A 17,436-nucleotide genomic window follows, 5' to 3' on the forward strand; every position below is an offset into this window, starting at 1 on the left:
GCATAAATATAATCGAACGGGGATGGTAACAATGAAAGTTTCAAATAAAAATCGAATACTATTGAATTGCAGGTGCACATACATATCATTATAATAATATGAGGGTAACAATAAGTCGTAAAATTAATATTACATTACAAGCTGGCCGGCTAAATTTCAACAGTTGCGTAAATTTAAGACTACCGGTCTTTATATTTTAGTATCGCCATCGGTGTGACGGTATATCTATTTCATTTCAAATGTAGAAAGTTTTCGAAGCGCGCAGCTACGACAAACGTCATTGGAAGACGTTTCCGCGCGCGCATGCGGCTTGGTAGGCACAGCACATAGAGAGACTCATCTAAAACGACGGAGCCGCTCTCGGCGCTCTCGCTCTCGTTCGTGGGGAGAGACCATGGTGGAGAGACGCGAGGCGAGACGCGAGCCGTCGTTTGTTGGGGGGAGAGGTGTGTTTTTTCGAAGTGTAGCTGCTGGTGGGATCGAGTGGATAGAATCGCGAGAGGTACGGGCCACTCGGGCAGTGGTGAGTCCCCTCACTATAGTCCGCGCGATGGCATGTATAGGATCGAGTAGGCTTTGTGCTCGTGTCGAGAGACTGTGCCAGTACGGACATTTCGCCCAGTTACGGAGGAGAGTTTCGACCACGGCATGTGTGAAATCGCGGCCGGCGACCACCCGGGCGACGGGCGGCGCGCTCCTCCAGCCCTGCCAGGTACGTTATCGCCCGGGGGACGACCTTCACGTCCCCGCGGCCCCGCCGTCCCGACGGCCGGCGACCCGTCGGCGACGACGCGCCCGAGAAAACGCGCTGTCCCATTCATGTTTCCGCGATTTTCGCGCTTCTCCCGCCGACCGTCTCGCCGCCGACCTAACCTACGTCCGGCGCGGTTGACACCTGACCGCCACCGCCGCCGCCTATATGACTCGAGCCCGACAGCTGATCGAGACAGCGAAGTCGGACGAGCCGTTTCGAGATTTCTCGGGGGTGCTTGGTCGAGTTCGACAGGCGCGTTTAAACGATCGCTCCGTGAGAAGTCGGTCGCGGTGAAAAAATTACATAACATGTGGGTCAGGTGCTATAGCTACCGACGAACACCTGGTTCCCTGTATCTTCGCGAGGGGAGGATATCGCGAGGTGAAGCGAGACGAAGCGTCGCGGATCGTGTCGATCGCTCGCGCGTAAAATCCACGCGCGACGACACGGGGATACTTTAAAGCGGCACGCTTTTGCTCCGGCCGTACGGCCGTCAGCTGGTCCCAGCAGACGCCGTATGGATCGTCTGCTAGCGACGCGACGTGCCGAGGTGTCAAACGAGCGACGATTTTTCGGCGAACGCGCTGGAGTCGAGGTCGGAACGAGGCGCTCGCACGACCAAGCGACAATTGGCGCGCGTTTTTTTCGCAACGTCTCTGCGAAAGATCGAGAATCTTAGACGAAAGACGGACGACGGTCCTATTCCCGCGCGCTTTTAGAGGCTGCGTTGACTAGGAAAGCGAGGCGCGTCGGATGCGTCGGCCGTGCGCATGCGCGCGTTAGAATTCGAACGCGCTAGAGCCCAGTTTCAGACGAGATCTGCGGGTGTGTTCTTCGTGGCTGCACCGCGTCGCACTTTCTGCACGTAAAATGAGACGGGTATACATATAATCGGGACCTTGGAGAGAAAAAGATGTGTGACTTGTGTGAGAGAAAGGGAGCTCCGCTAAAAAGGGCAAATTTTATCAATTTCACGGTTGAAGTTGTTCTTACTCTAACAATAAGAAATTATGACTCTGAAAATAATTTTATGACATGAATAGGCGCATAACTAATGTGGGAGGTTTATTTAACCAGAAATCTTATTAATTTAATGATATCTCTCTATTTTGTATATATTATTTTAACATTAATTTAATATATATTTAATATTTATTTAATATCTAATCAATCAAAAATCTCATTAATTTAATGATAAGTTATTAATGTTAGTCAAATTAATTTAAATCTTAAATTTATGAGAGATCGAGAAAGATAATAAGGAACAAGGAGAACGCGACTAGAAATATTCTAGAAATGCAGATAGAAACACGTCCTAGAAATTAATAAAGCAAATACATACCGCGGCTGCCGTCGATGTGAGGGTATCACCTTTTATTTCGACGTCCTTCGTCGAAGACATTTTTAAAGGCGGAAGCTTTCAACTCTTCCTTGGATTCTCTTCTGTAAACCGGAAGAGTTTACACAAGTCTTTTTTATTATCCTTCTCATTATTATGCCTGTGTATATATGCGTTAAGAAATCGGCTTTAAATTAATAGAGAAATGAATGAATTCTACGAGAGATTTTAGGTATTTTGTACGTGTGGAAATTAACGATTCCAGATTTGGTAAAATAAGAGATAAACGCGTAATTCTTTTGGAAAACTTATTTCCTACTGCACACATAGAACGATTTGCAAACGAAATTTTTACAGATCAATATTGAACTATGAATTTTTAAGTTGATGAAGATTTCCTCTTTGCTAATTTCAATGCAGCAAATAAATAATAAAAAATTCGGTTCTTTATTTGATTTTACATAGACTTTGCTTTAACGTAGAAATAAAATGTAATTTTCGAAAAGTAACGATTTAGAGTGAGTAAATCAGAATCGACAAGATTTTAAATAAGCAATAAATTAGAATAACGCAAAAACGAAATTTATTTGCTTAAAAGAAATGTTGAGAAATAATGAATACTAAACTTCAAGATATTATAAAGTGACATAAATATTAATCTTATACTCGTTTATCTTAAAGAATAATCGAGTCTAACATTATTAGTCATATTTCTATTTTTTAGAATAACCGAATATAACAATAACATTAATATTTATATCATTTTAATATCTTGCAAATTATTAGGTATTCATTATTTCTCAGAATTTCTGCAAATAAATTTCGTTTTTGAGTTATTTTAATTTATTGCTTATTTAAAATCTTGTCGATTCGGGCTGTGTCAAAATTTAATTTACATGTCAAATATCTTCTACTCTCTCGCTACATCTCTACAGGCGGTGTCCCATATGTGGGATGCAAAACTGAAGAGCCCTTAAACTAAGTAAGAAAACCTAGCGTTAATCAGTTCGTTAGTTGCCAATAATCGCTCGGTGTATTCTCGAGAAATCACAGTTGCGATTTTCGAGCCGTGGCGTACGTGCGAAATCGCGACTTTCTCGGATCGAAAGCGCAGCGGAGGAATCGGGGCTTCGAAATTTCGCCGTCGATGATCGCTCGCCAATCCGGCGGAGCTGTCGTCGTCGATCCGGGGGCGGCTGATCGCATTATGCAAGACTTAGGTAAACCGGAGTCACTGCAAGTGCAACCGAGTGCGGCCGAGCAGGTAACACGGACGTCTCGTCGTGCTCCTTTTTTTACGCGGGGATCTATCGGGGTGTACGACGACGGTCAATATTATTGAATCGCGACGAACGCGGCGAGACCGGTCTCGCGTCACGAATTTTCGAGCCGTACTAACGCGCGCGTAAGTAGGCTAACAGGCTGCGCGAGAGATACCTCTTGGAGCACACCGGCGCGGCGCGGCGCGGCGCGGCGCATTCGCGCTCTTGACTTTCTCGGCTTGACCAGCTATAGTATGCGCCTCCACACCTGTTTTTACCGCGGGGTCCCCGTGACTTTTACTCCTCTTGTGGTAGCGACACTTTCCGATCGAGAGTGAAAACCGCAGAAATCGAAACCTTATGCATATATATATATGCGCCTTTGAGGATGCATTTGATAAGCGAGCGTGCTCCATTTCTCTTTGATTTATCTTTCTTTCTTGCTAAACTAATTTCTTCATATTTAACAATATTTTATTATGAAATGAGATATATTATATTATACATATCTTTTCTCATATATACATATATATGGAAATAATGGCTCAGCCATAGAGTTACTTGCCATTCAGTCGCGTAAGAAATTTGCGATTGTTTGTAGTATTTTATATCTGATATATTTTCATTGATTGTCTCATAATTTTCCCGATTACAGCACCTTTTTCTCTCTCTATCTCTCTCTCTCTCTCTCTCTCTCTCTCTCTCTCTCTCTCTCTCTCTCTCTCTCTCTCTCTCTCTCTCTCTCTCTCTCTCTCTCTCTCTCAATATATTTTTTCTGTATTTTTTTATCTACCTAAAAATACATATCTGTTATATTCATCCGTAAATGTAATTGTACTGCTAGAGAAGACGAAGATAATTAGACTATTTTAAGTAAATTATTTTGAAAATTTATGGAACGCTAAAGTATATAGTAGTTTCAGAATTGTAAGCGTTTTTCTGTACACTTTATCTACAAGCAAATTAACGTTGTAATATTTTACGCAATCTCTGCTAACATAAAATCAAGCAAGGACAAATGAATACATTAATCTCGCTTTGCATCGACTAAGCAAGTTCTGTACCTTTGAAGTTCGTATTACGTAATTTTACTGCAGCTAATGCATTCTCACAAGTAGGTCGATTTATTACCGCGTCGTTATTCAAATTGCTGTTGCTTAAACTTGAAACGGTTGATCCGTAAGTAGTATTGAATAGCGCTGGCGATACATAGGCTGATTGGTTTTTCTACGTTCAGTCGCACTTAACCGTGGTACGTAGAGGCGAAAGGTGCAGGAAGTAAATCAGAAGAGATATTTAAGATCACGATATCGGATCGTATCTTGAGAACTTTGATACTCTGCTGCACCAGCAACACCAGAGAATAATTTAATACGTCCTTCCTATAAGAAAAAAAATGCAGTAACTGCGCTCGTTTTCCCTTGCGAAACACGTAATTTTACGTTCACGGTTCTACGATAAGCATCAACTTGCTGATTCACATACATGAAATTTAATTTAATCCGTTTGTTCTATTTATGAACAAAGTGCGTCAAATTTCAAGTATCAAGGTGCTTCCGTTCATATTTTCAGACATTTGGAAAATCGTTTTCTCGATTTGTTACACAACGGTAAATAACGCCTAGGTAATCCATACGTGTTATATATTTTTTCATTTTAAAATTTATTCTTATTTTTTAAATAATTAGATGAACAAAGAATTAACGATTAGCTTCATTTATCTTATCTTTTTCTTGTCCTTGTTTATCGTGTGGATTGATATCTACGTTCATATGACATTTTATTTCTTGTTTCTTGTACTCCAGATTTACAATACAATACGGCACATTAATGTACAATTAAGGGACTCTTTGTATTCACAGTATCAACTGCGATATTAAGCACTAAGACTAAAATAAATTTCGGACTTGAATCACAAGTGCCGGAGACAGAAATAGAATGGCCGGTATATCCCGTATATACCATTGCAGGAAAAAATTGTACATTTCGTGCGCGTAATCGGTTTTGGCGTTTGTACGCCAAAAATCTTTCTTGGACTGCGCGATAAATATGCAATGGCTGCGTGATATTTTTAAGACGAAGCAGCTTGCACTCACACATGCAGAATGCTGATAGGTATACTTATGCTTTACACGCAGAATTAATGTGAATGAGCAACCTTTGGGCAAATAAAGGCTAAATGTCACGAGCGTTTCCAACCATTATCATGGAGAATATCGGCTGGCTTAGAAAATCCAAATGCTCGTATCAACAGCTTTGAAAGACTTTGTAATTATAGAGATCTCTTATGAAATGTTTATGGGGGAGAAGACCGGGAAATTGAGACTAAGTGTTGCTCTAATAACGCATAACAATGCAACCTGCTTGTAAATAAGCAGGTTGCATTGTCGGTGCATTATTATAGAGCATGGTGATTCGCGATAATTATTTCAGGACAAAGTTTTGCGATCGATAATCTTCCCGGGCGATTTTACTAAATTGCCCATTCGACATTCTGTAAGAAGAGGCACGGTTTTTCTATGCTAATTCGTTACAGGCTAATTCGTTCGCAGTAATTCGTTCGGTTAACAAGAATAATTGTATTGTCAACATATTCATGCATTCCTGCACGTGCAGGTATGCAGATACTGCAGATACATACGTGCACTTTATACCAGGACCGAATAACGGAAGTGCTTAGGTCGTGCATTGGTAACGCAGTTCATTTTCAAAGAACCTGTGCTTGAATAATTGATCTTTATAAAAGTGAATTTTAGAGAATAGGTCCAATCCGATGGCACAAACTATTTTAGCTGCCACCGATGAGAAGTAGTAAAAAAAAAAAAATGCAAAAGTTAAGTCGAAATTAATTACGTCGTAATTCGCCTTCTTATATAGTGAAATTATCTAATACGCTTATAAAAGATGTTTATTTTAATTAAGACATTACAATTTTGTACCAGTTTTTTTATTTGTAAATTATGATTCACAGATATTTAGAATAAAACATGGTGCGTTAAAGATCAACTGTTAACAAAGAGTTTGCAAAGTCGATTTGAATTTTATTACTTCTGTTTTTAACTTATTCGAATTTTATTACTACTTCTTTTATTAGGTACTTCTTTTATCAATTCTCTTTCTCGATTTGCTTTTATAATATTAGCAGCCGTCATTACAATCATATTTTGTACTTAAAACGGTTTTGAAATAAAAACGGAGTATGAATTACCGGCCATTAATTTTTATTCAAGAGAAAGAAAAAGTTGTTCTATAAAGCAATTCAAAATGACTTGAAATTCCTGAACAAACTATTATAAAATCTATAATTACTCGCAATTGTAATTCGTTATATTTTGATAGGAAATCCGATGATACAATGTTCAAGCAAAAATAAGATATTAATTCTCTGATTTTTCAACTTATTTTTGTGGATATTTCGACTCATATTGGTCGAATATTTGTATTAAAGCAATAAATTAACGTTGAATTCAATGAAATTAATAAACGTGAATAATATTAATATAATATTTCTTTGTTTGGTAGTGCATAAAACAAGCTATAAGACATAATCAATAGAACAATAAAAATCAACACCAGGTCATATCACGAAAAGTTAAAGTTACAAATAAACTGATCTCAAAGACCTAGCATTATAATCGCGTTGCTTTTATTAAAAATTACTCTAATCTCGATGTTTTTATGTTAAAATCTCTCGATTTTAATTATCCTCTGGGAGGGACAAATTATTAAAATGATTTTTTACACCGCAGGACAATCGCATTTGTCCGATTTGTCAGTCACGCTTTTTCAAATATAATTTTATGAAAATACGAAAAACTTGAAGTATTATCGCTATATGAAAACTCATGCAAAAGTTAATAAAGACACAATATCAGTTTTGTGCATAATTAACTGCAATTGTTAGCCAATTATTTGACTAGAAATGTTTAATATCTAATATATGATATACATATAATATTTTTAATATTAGCAAAATCTATACTAAATTAGAAACAAGTGGCGGGTGCATTAATGAAAGCACAAATAAGAATTCATTATTGTACAAAGGAAGTTTACGTGGCTACAGTCACTCTGCAATTGAATCGTGTATCCTTGGAAAACAATGTAGAGTTAATAACTAGATGTTATCGCGCGAAGAGGTGAGAGAAAGGATGTCGTCGCTTCAAGAACGCGTATAATTGGCTTGTGGTATATTATTATGCTAACTCTGAGCTTTGAGGACGATCTTGAGATATTACAGAAGGAAGATCCGAATGCAATTATGTTTCATGGACAGACTAACTGTACTTATTGCAGATAAATTGACGAATAAAAGAAGTTAGAGTAACGCGACGCGAATGTCCGAATACGGTAAATTGCATCGCATATATGAATCTTTAGTCTATCTAATAACGATAATAATGATATATTTAGCAAATTTTTATTCAACTATCCATGGCATCTAAAATAAGCAACAAAAAGACATCTAAACTATGTCCAAAGAAATGTCTGTGTGATGGCCATGCGAAGAGTATACTTAGTGTAATCAATATCTTAATGGCGATCGGATACCTCTCGATAGCTCGGTGAAATGTGGAAAATGGATGGGTTCTAGTAAAGTCTCTAAAACTTTGACAATTACTGTAAATATTTCATACACATATATGTATGTATAGAGATACGCAAAAGGTTAAACGACAATAAAGTTTAAAGTTAAAGGACAATAAGAAATAAATAACAGTTTATAAATAACAGGTTAATGTTAAGTTAACAAATATAAAAAGATATATATTAATGAAAAAGAAAAAAGTTCTGCATTTTTCAATTAGCAGTCGTAACGACCGAATGTCTGGATATGATGCACTCGACCCAGAAATGCCTGACTTCAGACGTGAAGGCGTAAAATTGACGCGAGTACACGTCTGATTCATGTGTGCCCTGAAGTGCGTCAGATGATGCGTCTCATGCATGATGAACACTGAAGGCGCGATACGGCACGTAGCTATCGACGCAAATTGCAAAGCTATAGGGATAAGACCAGCATTTAAATTGCTTAGATTGCATGATAAGATATATATATATATATATATAATGATGACTATGATAAAATCATTTTATGAAGGCTCCTTAGCATAAATGAAAAGAATTTTTAACATTATTATGCAGAGAATCGCTAATATTGCACAATACATTGGAAATGTATAAACGAGCACGTTGTATAAGAAAATCTTAAGAAATTACATATAAATAATACAATGTTCGATAATTAAACAATATTATGTACATTCGATAAAGGAAACAATTTCTGGTAACCGTTATTAATATTTCCAGTTGTTTTAACATAGTAACAAATATTTGTTTCTCTCCTATCATAAATTTATCTCGCCAACGAAGAATACCAAAAGGAAAATTTTACGCGAAAATAAGTAGAAATTTTTTAAAATTGACATTGCTTTGTTTAACCAACGCTTATAATCGTTAACTCTAACGTTCCTCAAGAGTAATCCCACTTCGGGAGAAATAATCTTTAACCTTTACGAAGAAGTGTACCTCGCCAGAGATAGTAATTTAACCTGCTAGTTCCGGATCTATAGTTTATCTATAGTTTACTTTCATACTGGCAATATCCGCTTTCTCGTTAAATTTCTCGCATATTACCATATGTCAAATGATGATCGTCGTATACCTATTTGTCTACAAAAATAGGCAGCTATTGCATAATCAAATTTACGAATATTCTCAAACGGCAAATAAAGATAAGTATGATAGAACAATAGAAACTATCTTTTTATAACTATTAATCTTCTTAAAAATGTTGCATTGTTCTTGTAACTGATATTTTTAGAGATAATTCTCGAAATAAATATATTTACAATGTGATATTTATTAACGGTCCTCGAATTATTTGGGCAACAAGTGAGACAACAATTATTCTCGCGTTTTCTCACTGTCATTATTACGAGAGAAAAAAAAGTTTGACAACATGTACAAATAAACACGCAAGTCAAAACGTCATATTTCACAACGGGAAGTGGTTCAATCACCTTGTGTCTTCCGAAAACGGAGAAATATATGCTCTCCAAATACACGCAACAGGTATAGAGAACTTTCTCCGCTGTAGCGCAGGATAATATCTGTGTGTTTAGGTTGTATTCAAATATATCCTTCAGGATTTACGTTTCCTCGAGTATTAATGGATACATCGAAATCGACAGTACATGTTTTAACAAAATAGACTGAAGACGATTTGGAAATAACTTTTGTAACTTCGGGCTTAAAAACGAAATTTGAAATCCGCCGATAGCGTCGAAAAAATTATCCTAGGATTTGTCTGGCAAGAATTTAAAGTAGGTTGACGAAATCAGACCCGCGGACGCGTATCTCCGGTAGAACGAAAAAAAAAAGGAAAAAGTAACCGGAATCGGTCCATCTTGCCCTTGACTCCCACGTGGCGTTTCCGCATTTTCTTTTTTAAATGTAAATCGCAAACGGACGTCGCGCAAGCCGCCTGCTAAACTGTCTCGAAGACGTTAAAAGAGGCATCGCAACGCACATAACGATCATTGGCGTTGCCTCATTTTGCAGTCGAATCGTGCAGCGATTCCAAGGCTCGCGGCATCGCGCAAAGGTGTATCCACAAAGATCCTTGAGGAGAAAAGTGTAAGGCATGACGGGTCGTCGACTCCGCTGTACTTTTTTTTTGTTTATTACGTGCTATTGATTACAACAAAGATGCGAAGCGTTCTCGTTAAGAACCTGCGACGGAGATTCTAATAAATTTTTAGCGTTTTATTTAATAAAGTGTGTAATATTAAGATTGATGGAATTCTCAAATATATTCAAAATTAATTCCGAAAGAAATTCTTTTAAATAAAATATTTGGCAGGTTTTATAAGGATTAAATATAATGTATGCACATTTTTTAGAAATGTCATTGATAATTATTTTTTAATAGACAGATGATGACATACATTTTTCTAAAAAATTCATAAATTGATGATAAGTAGATGACATTGGTATTTCTAAAAAAACTTATTGCATGCATTATATTTTATTTTTTAACCTGCAAAATACTTCAATACATATACATATATATGTATATTTTTTAAACTTTTTGAAATATATGTATATTTTTAATGCTTTGTTTTATACATATCTTGTAATTTCGACATTTGTTCTTCACCTTGTACACATCTTCCCAACACATTTCAAATATCGCTGTTTTCTTTTAAAAAGATTACTTTAAAAGAAAATATACATCGTAAATCTATAGAAAATTAATCTATAAAAGATTAATTCATAAAAGATTTAGTATCGCACGAATCGCTTTTTGAGATCTGAAGTGCAATTTCGGCGCCACAGAGACTAATAAAGATCACGGAGGACGTGACGAGTGCGCAAGATAAACGATATATCGACCCTTCCTTCGGCGATGAAACGGTCAGTTTCTCCGTAACAAGATCGGCACGCAGGTGCCCTCGATATCCAAATGCGAGCCGCGGTAAAAGTTGAGCGATTACGTACTACGTACTTGTTTTTTAACTGTTGGGCGACCAGTCGGATACCTTCTTCGTCTCGCGCAGGTCTCGATTCGAGTTCACAAAAGCAGCTCCGTTTTACATGGAATTCCAACCGAAGTGCCTCGGCGCGAGAGAGAAAAACCCGTCTCTTCTTGAAAATAAAGCGCGTTTTCAACGCGAGTATAATTCACTTCTCAACTTTGATACAGGAATACAGCTTTCTCTGACAATTACAAATGATTTATCGTTAGAAATGCGGGTGACTGTCCGATTATCCGGAGTGTCTATACCAATCGACTTTCCTATTTAATCGTGTACGTAGTGCCTTTAGCTCATTTAAAATATTAGTTGTCAACTTTTGTAATTAACACTTTGGAATGGACTCGTAACTTCGTAACTGTGACTTCATTAGCGTAGATTGATGAGACTATTACGGCTCGGAGACGCGGTCAAGTACTGCCGAGACAGCATAATTATCTGTTGTTTGTATTCACATCGACCAAAACTGACAACTCATTAAAATCGGTCAAATGTTGTTGCAATATACTAATGAAATGTGCGACAATCTCTATAGTGTCACTTTAGTTAGATGTCTATCTTTCGTCGAAGTTAAACGGCTTCGTCATATAATATATATCTCTCACCTCTTTTATCACAAAATCAGCGCGCTATGAAAACTACATTTATCTCTCCGATATCATATCTGTGAAGTTGCTTTTCCGCTAGGTGACTAAGGTTTCGTTTGTTTTAGATGAACTTCTTGCACGGTTTATCTTCTCTCCTTTTCTCTGCAACATGAAAAGAAAAAAGGAAAGATAAACCGTGCAAGAAGTTCAGCTAAAACGAACAGGCCTTCTATTTATAAATCTGTAATACCTAAGGTGTACGATTCGTAAATTTTGCGCATTATATAATTCTTATTTTTATATCAGAAGGTGTTTCTTGTAGAACAGCTGTTTTTCTGATGACAAATAACTCTCGTGGCTTTGCTTAAATCATGCTGTTGCAAAATCGCCGCTTTCCTAAATTAATAATCCGGAGCAATTAGCAATGCGAACAGCTGTTCAAACGAGTGAAAGGTAACTAATTCAATTAAGCCTCGTAATGACGGGCAGACGCGTAGCGTTAAATAATTCAGATCACAAAACATGTGATTTGGCTTTTAAAGGTTACATAAAGTACCCCGTAATCCGTTGCGCGATACCAATCTGCGATCTTAACATAAATTGCGCTATTATTTCGAGCACGAACGTAGAAATAGCGAAAAATCTTGAATCAGCTTACTAAGATGCATATCTTTAAAAGATAAATCATTTTTCTAAAAATTTAGACAGAAATAACACACTGGACAATTAAAATCTATGAATTGACGAATGTTATTGTGTGCCTTAATAATAATAATATTAAATAAAATGTTATAGAAAAATTAAATATTAACAATACAATCGTTAATAATATTAACGCAAAATGCTAATAACAATAACAAACAAAATTACAATTGTGCACTTATGCAACAGTAAAATATATTAAATAACGCTGCATCTTGTGTCGTACAATTCACACGTTGTCTTTATTAATATCTGTACTAAAATCTAAGGATAAGAAATATATAAAGTTATAAGTTTTAATAATTCTTTGTATTACAAATAACAAGTAATACAGTGATACAGTGCGGCGCACAGAGGAGACTATCTCTAACGAAGATTAGTGAAATCTTTCGCTTCGTGCGAGCGCTTTGAGATCGGGAGTGATAGGAACTCGGACATTATACTGCAGAGAAATGTTAATAAAATCTCTCAGCCACGCGTAGCTAATTCCACACGAGAAGGAACCAAGGAGGAGAAAGACCCTCCTCGAAACTCTCATCGGATTCCTCTGAAACGCTCGCCATTTATTTACTCCCCTCTTTGATCTACAAGAAACTTTCTTCGGACCCGTTTGGTAACTTCCCACCGGCATATGCATTCTCATATCGAGCCCGATCACAGTGCAGTAAATCTGATCTTTAATGGCATAAGCCAATAATCGTAGACCTTTCCAATCAACGCGAAGTCGCGTAGAAAGGTCCCGCGTTAATGATACATATATACATATACATTGCTAAAATTTCTTCACGAGACGCTACGGTACCAGACACGCGACGTCCTTAACGCTCATAATTTTGACGCTAATGAATCTAAAATGACTTCACATTCGATTATCGAAAACACGTTCGCGTGGCATCAAGAGTGATGAAGCGATCGATGCCGCCGTTTAAATTTATTGAATGCCATAAATTACATTACAACTCGACTACCTGTCACTTTTATGTACCGCGTCAATAAAAAGATCAAATAAAATTACACATACATACGCAAGAACATTTTTCTGGAGAAAAGTTTAAAAGTGCAAGTGATTTGGAGTTATTTGTCTTGCATGATAAAATTTCTTATTAAAATATATAAAAATAGTATTCTATAAATATCTCTTCTTTAATTCGCCTGTTACGTAAATCAGAAAATTCATGATAAAAATCGAAACGCTTTTTTAACTCGGTATCCGCTCGTGCGGCGATTATCTGCAGTGTTATCGCGAGGCGTATTCGCGACAAAAATAATCTTGGGACAATATAACAGCGTTTACGATGGGATTCCCGTTTCCAAATCTTTTCTGACGAAGAATATACGCGGCGATTGATACGCTAATGCGTCCGATACGCTCCTCCGTCTTTTAGTACGTTCCATTCATTCGGCGGCTACGTGACTTAGGCGGCCGAGCCTGTTGCGAGAGGGAAAAGTGGATGACGATTGTTCGCCACGGCAAAACGTCCGTGGAAAGTTCTCGAGGAATGCGTGCTGACCTTGATTATTCAAAGCATCCGCTTGGACGACGCCGTCGTATGGTCGTTGGTCCCATATTGTTTCTGCTTTCGGTTAATTATATAAATTTTCAAGGTAATCTGGTACTTGCGACATATAACATACAAAGGGCCATGTAAATGTATCCTTGCCTAGTTGAGAATTACCAGTTATATCGCGGACGCAATAAACGTTTAAATGTAAGTAGCAATTATTCTTGAATGCACTTGAATACACAAGATATGTCTGAAGATAAATCGAGACTTATCGTTTATAAAGCATGTTTTTTAGTGCAAAAAGTTTATCTCGGCACGACGGGATCTTTTTCTCTCTCTAAATCTAATCTAATGTTCTTTCTTAAGATTGTAACACGAAGATGAAGACGTAAAACTCAGGAATTGAGGATAACGAGAATCTTCGACGCGACTACTTAAATGCGTGTGACAGGCATTATGTGATGCCTGTGATGGCATGTGAGAAGTCGTTGGATACCGCGCTGAAATATGCACACGCTCCCGAAGTATCATCAACGTAACACGCAATCAATGGTCAATAGCATACCGACGATTTGCATAATTGATGCGTATAGACGTAACGTGTTTCGGGGCACGCACGAGCCTCGTGGACGTAATAGTACCGCAATCCGGATGAAGTGTACATAGCTCCTTCAAGGCAATAACCTTTTTTTGACCTATGAAATTGCCCAAACAGTCTGTGTACCACGAGCAAACGGTGTTTTGTGTTGGTTTCCTGGTATCTCGGGAGACCGATGTACGTATCGACGCTAACATTCCTCGATCGACGTAATGACGCATCTCAGAACAAATAGAAACTCCGATATACATTAGCGAAAACGTAGGGGAATATTGTGCGCACCAATTGCGTGCCAGCAACTTTTACCATGCGCCCATGTATGGTGCATTTGGCGTTCGCTCTTTCTCCTCTGGTTGTTCGTAACCGTTTATGGTTAGCCATGCCGCGCGCTTAGGCGTTACCGAGAAAACGCCGCGGATAATTAAATCAAGACTTCTCTCAGTCATGAAAAGTTTCACCGAAATAATTACCTCAAGTTCAACGGCATTCTTCGAGGCGATATAGAGGAAAAATAAATTGTGGATTTTTCGTTTAAATTAAATTGACGTCGCGCAATTACGCGCGTGATTGCACGATACGATACGATGCATAGTACCTAACGCGAAAATGCGACAGGAATATGGGGGCGGGGGAAGGGGATCAGTTATTTTCCGCTCTAGGACCAAAGGGATTCTGAGGGATCCTTTTGGTCCTAGAGCGTGGAGAATCGTGAGAGTGACCTTGATTCCTCCGATCGGATACGTGCGTTAGAGCACACCGTCGGTCGCCGCGTTCGTCTGCGAACGGACATCAGCATCGATGAACACGGTGAGCGATTCCAGAATGTGGGTCGACCAACGTTCACGGAGAAAGTGTATTCTCCCACTCTGCGTCTCTTGACATTCGATATCATTCTTCGAGAACGCGGCGTATCCACGGCGTAGCCTCCTCGTTCTTCCTTCCGAAAGTACACTGGGCGAGCAACGATTTCATTCATGCTGATTCTTCACCTGTTCCGCCCGGAAATTCCTTTCCTTTTGAGAAAGAATGCCTTCGTTTATTGAAACTAATAGATACCCTATGGGAAGATAATATATTTTTATCTTATCGGATATTTCGAAGATAAGTTGTAATAGCGCGTGTTCAATAGAGTAAATTTTGATTTTTTAATAATAGAAGAAAATAAGACCGTTATGATATACAATCTAAGTCTGACAATTCAGTCGGCGCACAGTTTACTAAAATTGAAAAAGAATATGTTTCATATACACAGAAATATTATTAGGCTACTAAGATCCAAGCTCGGACCGTAAATGGATTTTATTTTAATTTAATTTTTTAATCCTTTTTTACTATTAAAAAAGAAGAATTAGTACATATTTCTATAATAATGCGAGCAATGAGCACCTTGTTTATATATTTTCAAATTATATTGGAATTATATTATTATATAAATATACAACTGTATATTTAATATTTATACATTGATAATATATATTTATGTCCTGTAAATTTTATTTTACAGTTGTCTAAAACTAAAACAGATAATCACATTTATTTATCAAAGTGTTATTGATTGCTAGGTCGTCTATTAGAGATTGTGTCATATATTAGATAGGACAGGTTTGGAATTTTCAAAACGTTTTCCTAAAATGCTAAATTAATTGCTGCGAACGTTATCGAAACGATTTTCCAAAGAAAGTAGCAAGAGACTTGGATGCCGATCGTGAGGTGAAAGCTATTTTCCTGGCAAGCAAATAAAGTACGGCTGTTGAGATTTCAAAGACTTCAAAGATTTGGCAACATGCACTTCGCGTGTCAAGCAGTTGTTTCTGGAGGCGAGCAAATCTTTCGCGTAATGCGTCACGCACATCAAGAGAATCGCAACAATACAATTTTCAAACTGTTCGCCATTATTGCTTCGTTAATGATGATGGCTTCGTTTTGCAATCGACTCGCCTCGGCTCGGCTCGGCTCGGCTCGGCTCGGCTCGGCTTGACGTGCGGTCCTTTTAATTGCATAACCCGCTCCCGTCCGAGTAACATATCCAAATATCGATGCACGGGGGAAATATCATGTTCCAATTATAAAGAAGAGGTGAAAGAAGGTGAAAGCGTCCTTCGCTCCCGGTTGAAATTTCGTGTCGTCGGTTAATTCTTATGTCACGGGTTATTTATCGTCACGCAGCTTGAACTTCGGCCTTGCACCTTTACGAGAGAGAGAGAGAGAGACAGACAGAAACGAGAACGTGTCCAGCATGCCCGCACGTCCTGTGGTGCACACTCGCTGCCACAAATGGATGGAAATAATAGACGCGTTCTATGCTTGCTGAAGGATTAATGTGGATACAGAATGTGTCAGAGTATACTGACAAAGAAGTGAACGTATAAGATTATTTCTTATTAAATCTTTCATTTACTGCACTATATAAACAGGAAATTAAGGGGCTGCGCACAATGAAAGGAATAGGGAACAGGGAACAGAGAATAGGGAACAGTTTAATATTAACATATTTATTGTGCATATGGCGTACAGAAATAGAATAAAATTTCATCACTGTTCCTTAGCGCTATTCCTCTGTTCGTCTATTCTGTGTTAATAAATTACATATGTTAATGCAGTTAATGAATTTCATATATTAATATTGAACTGTTCCCTATTCCTTATTCCTTTCATTGTGCGCAGCCCCTAACTCTCTACTTCTTCTATTTTACTTCTATTCTGCTTTACTTTTACTGATTGTCAATTTTGACCTGATAAAAACCGAAATGATACGTTATTATTATATTTTTTTTCTAATTGTAAGTTTTATTCACAAGATTGAACTTATTCAGTCACGACGCAAGATAACATTTTATTTTACACAATAAAAACTCGGATTGCGATTCTGAAACGACTGCGTAGTATCTCTGCGCTCGTTTTTACCTTCTCAACCGCGTTTTCTATTACTGCGGCTATAAAGTTTCAACTGACATTGCAGCAATTTCTTGACGCTTCTTTCTCTTTCTTGAAGAGAAGGTCTATGCTACCGAGCCAACCAACAATTTTGAGTATATCTAATTGTAAGACATACACTGTGCTTGCGCATTCTTGCTTTCGTTATATTCACGTTGCACAAATTACACTTACGTGTGTGATAAAATTCACAGGTTTGCATTATACGTTTTACGTG

General features: G+C 37.8%; 1 protein-coding gene across 5 annotated transcripts in view; it reads left to right on the forward strand.

Moving 5' to 3' along the window:
- Positions 1–365: 365 nt before the first annotated feature.
- The window catches only part of Qless (decaprenyl diphosphate synthase subunit 1 qless), a 38,680-nt gene continuing 21,609 nt past the window's right edge, over positions 366–17,436 (forward strand). For all 5 annotated transcript variants that reach the window (XM_071706048.1, XM_071706050.1, XM_071706049.1 and 2 more), the window contains exon 1: positions 366–712. In XM_071706048.1, coding sequence (XP_071562149.1) covers positions 395–712 — 318 coding nt within the window. In that variant the 5' untranslated portion in view covers positions 366–394. The remainder of the gene's footprint in view (positions 713–17,436) is intronic.

Source organism: Temnothorax nylanderi, unplaced genomic scaffold (genome assembly GCF_030848795.1).
Source record: "Temnothorax nylanderi isolate EJ_2023f unplaced genomic scaffold, tnyl_v1.0 TNYL_tig0048_pilon, whole genome shotgun sequence".
Taxonomy (NCBI): Eukaryota; Metazoa; Arthropoda; class Insecta; order Hymenoptera; family Formicidae; genus Temnothorax; species Temnothorax nylanderi.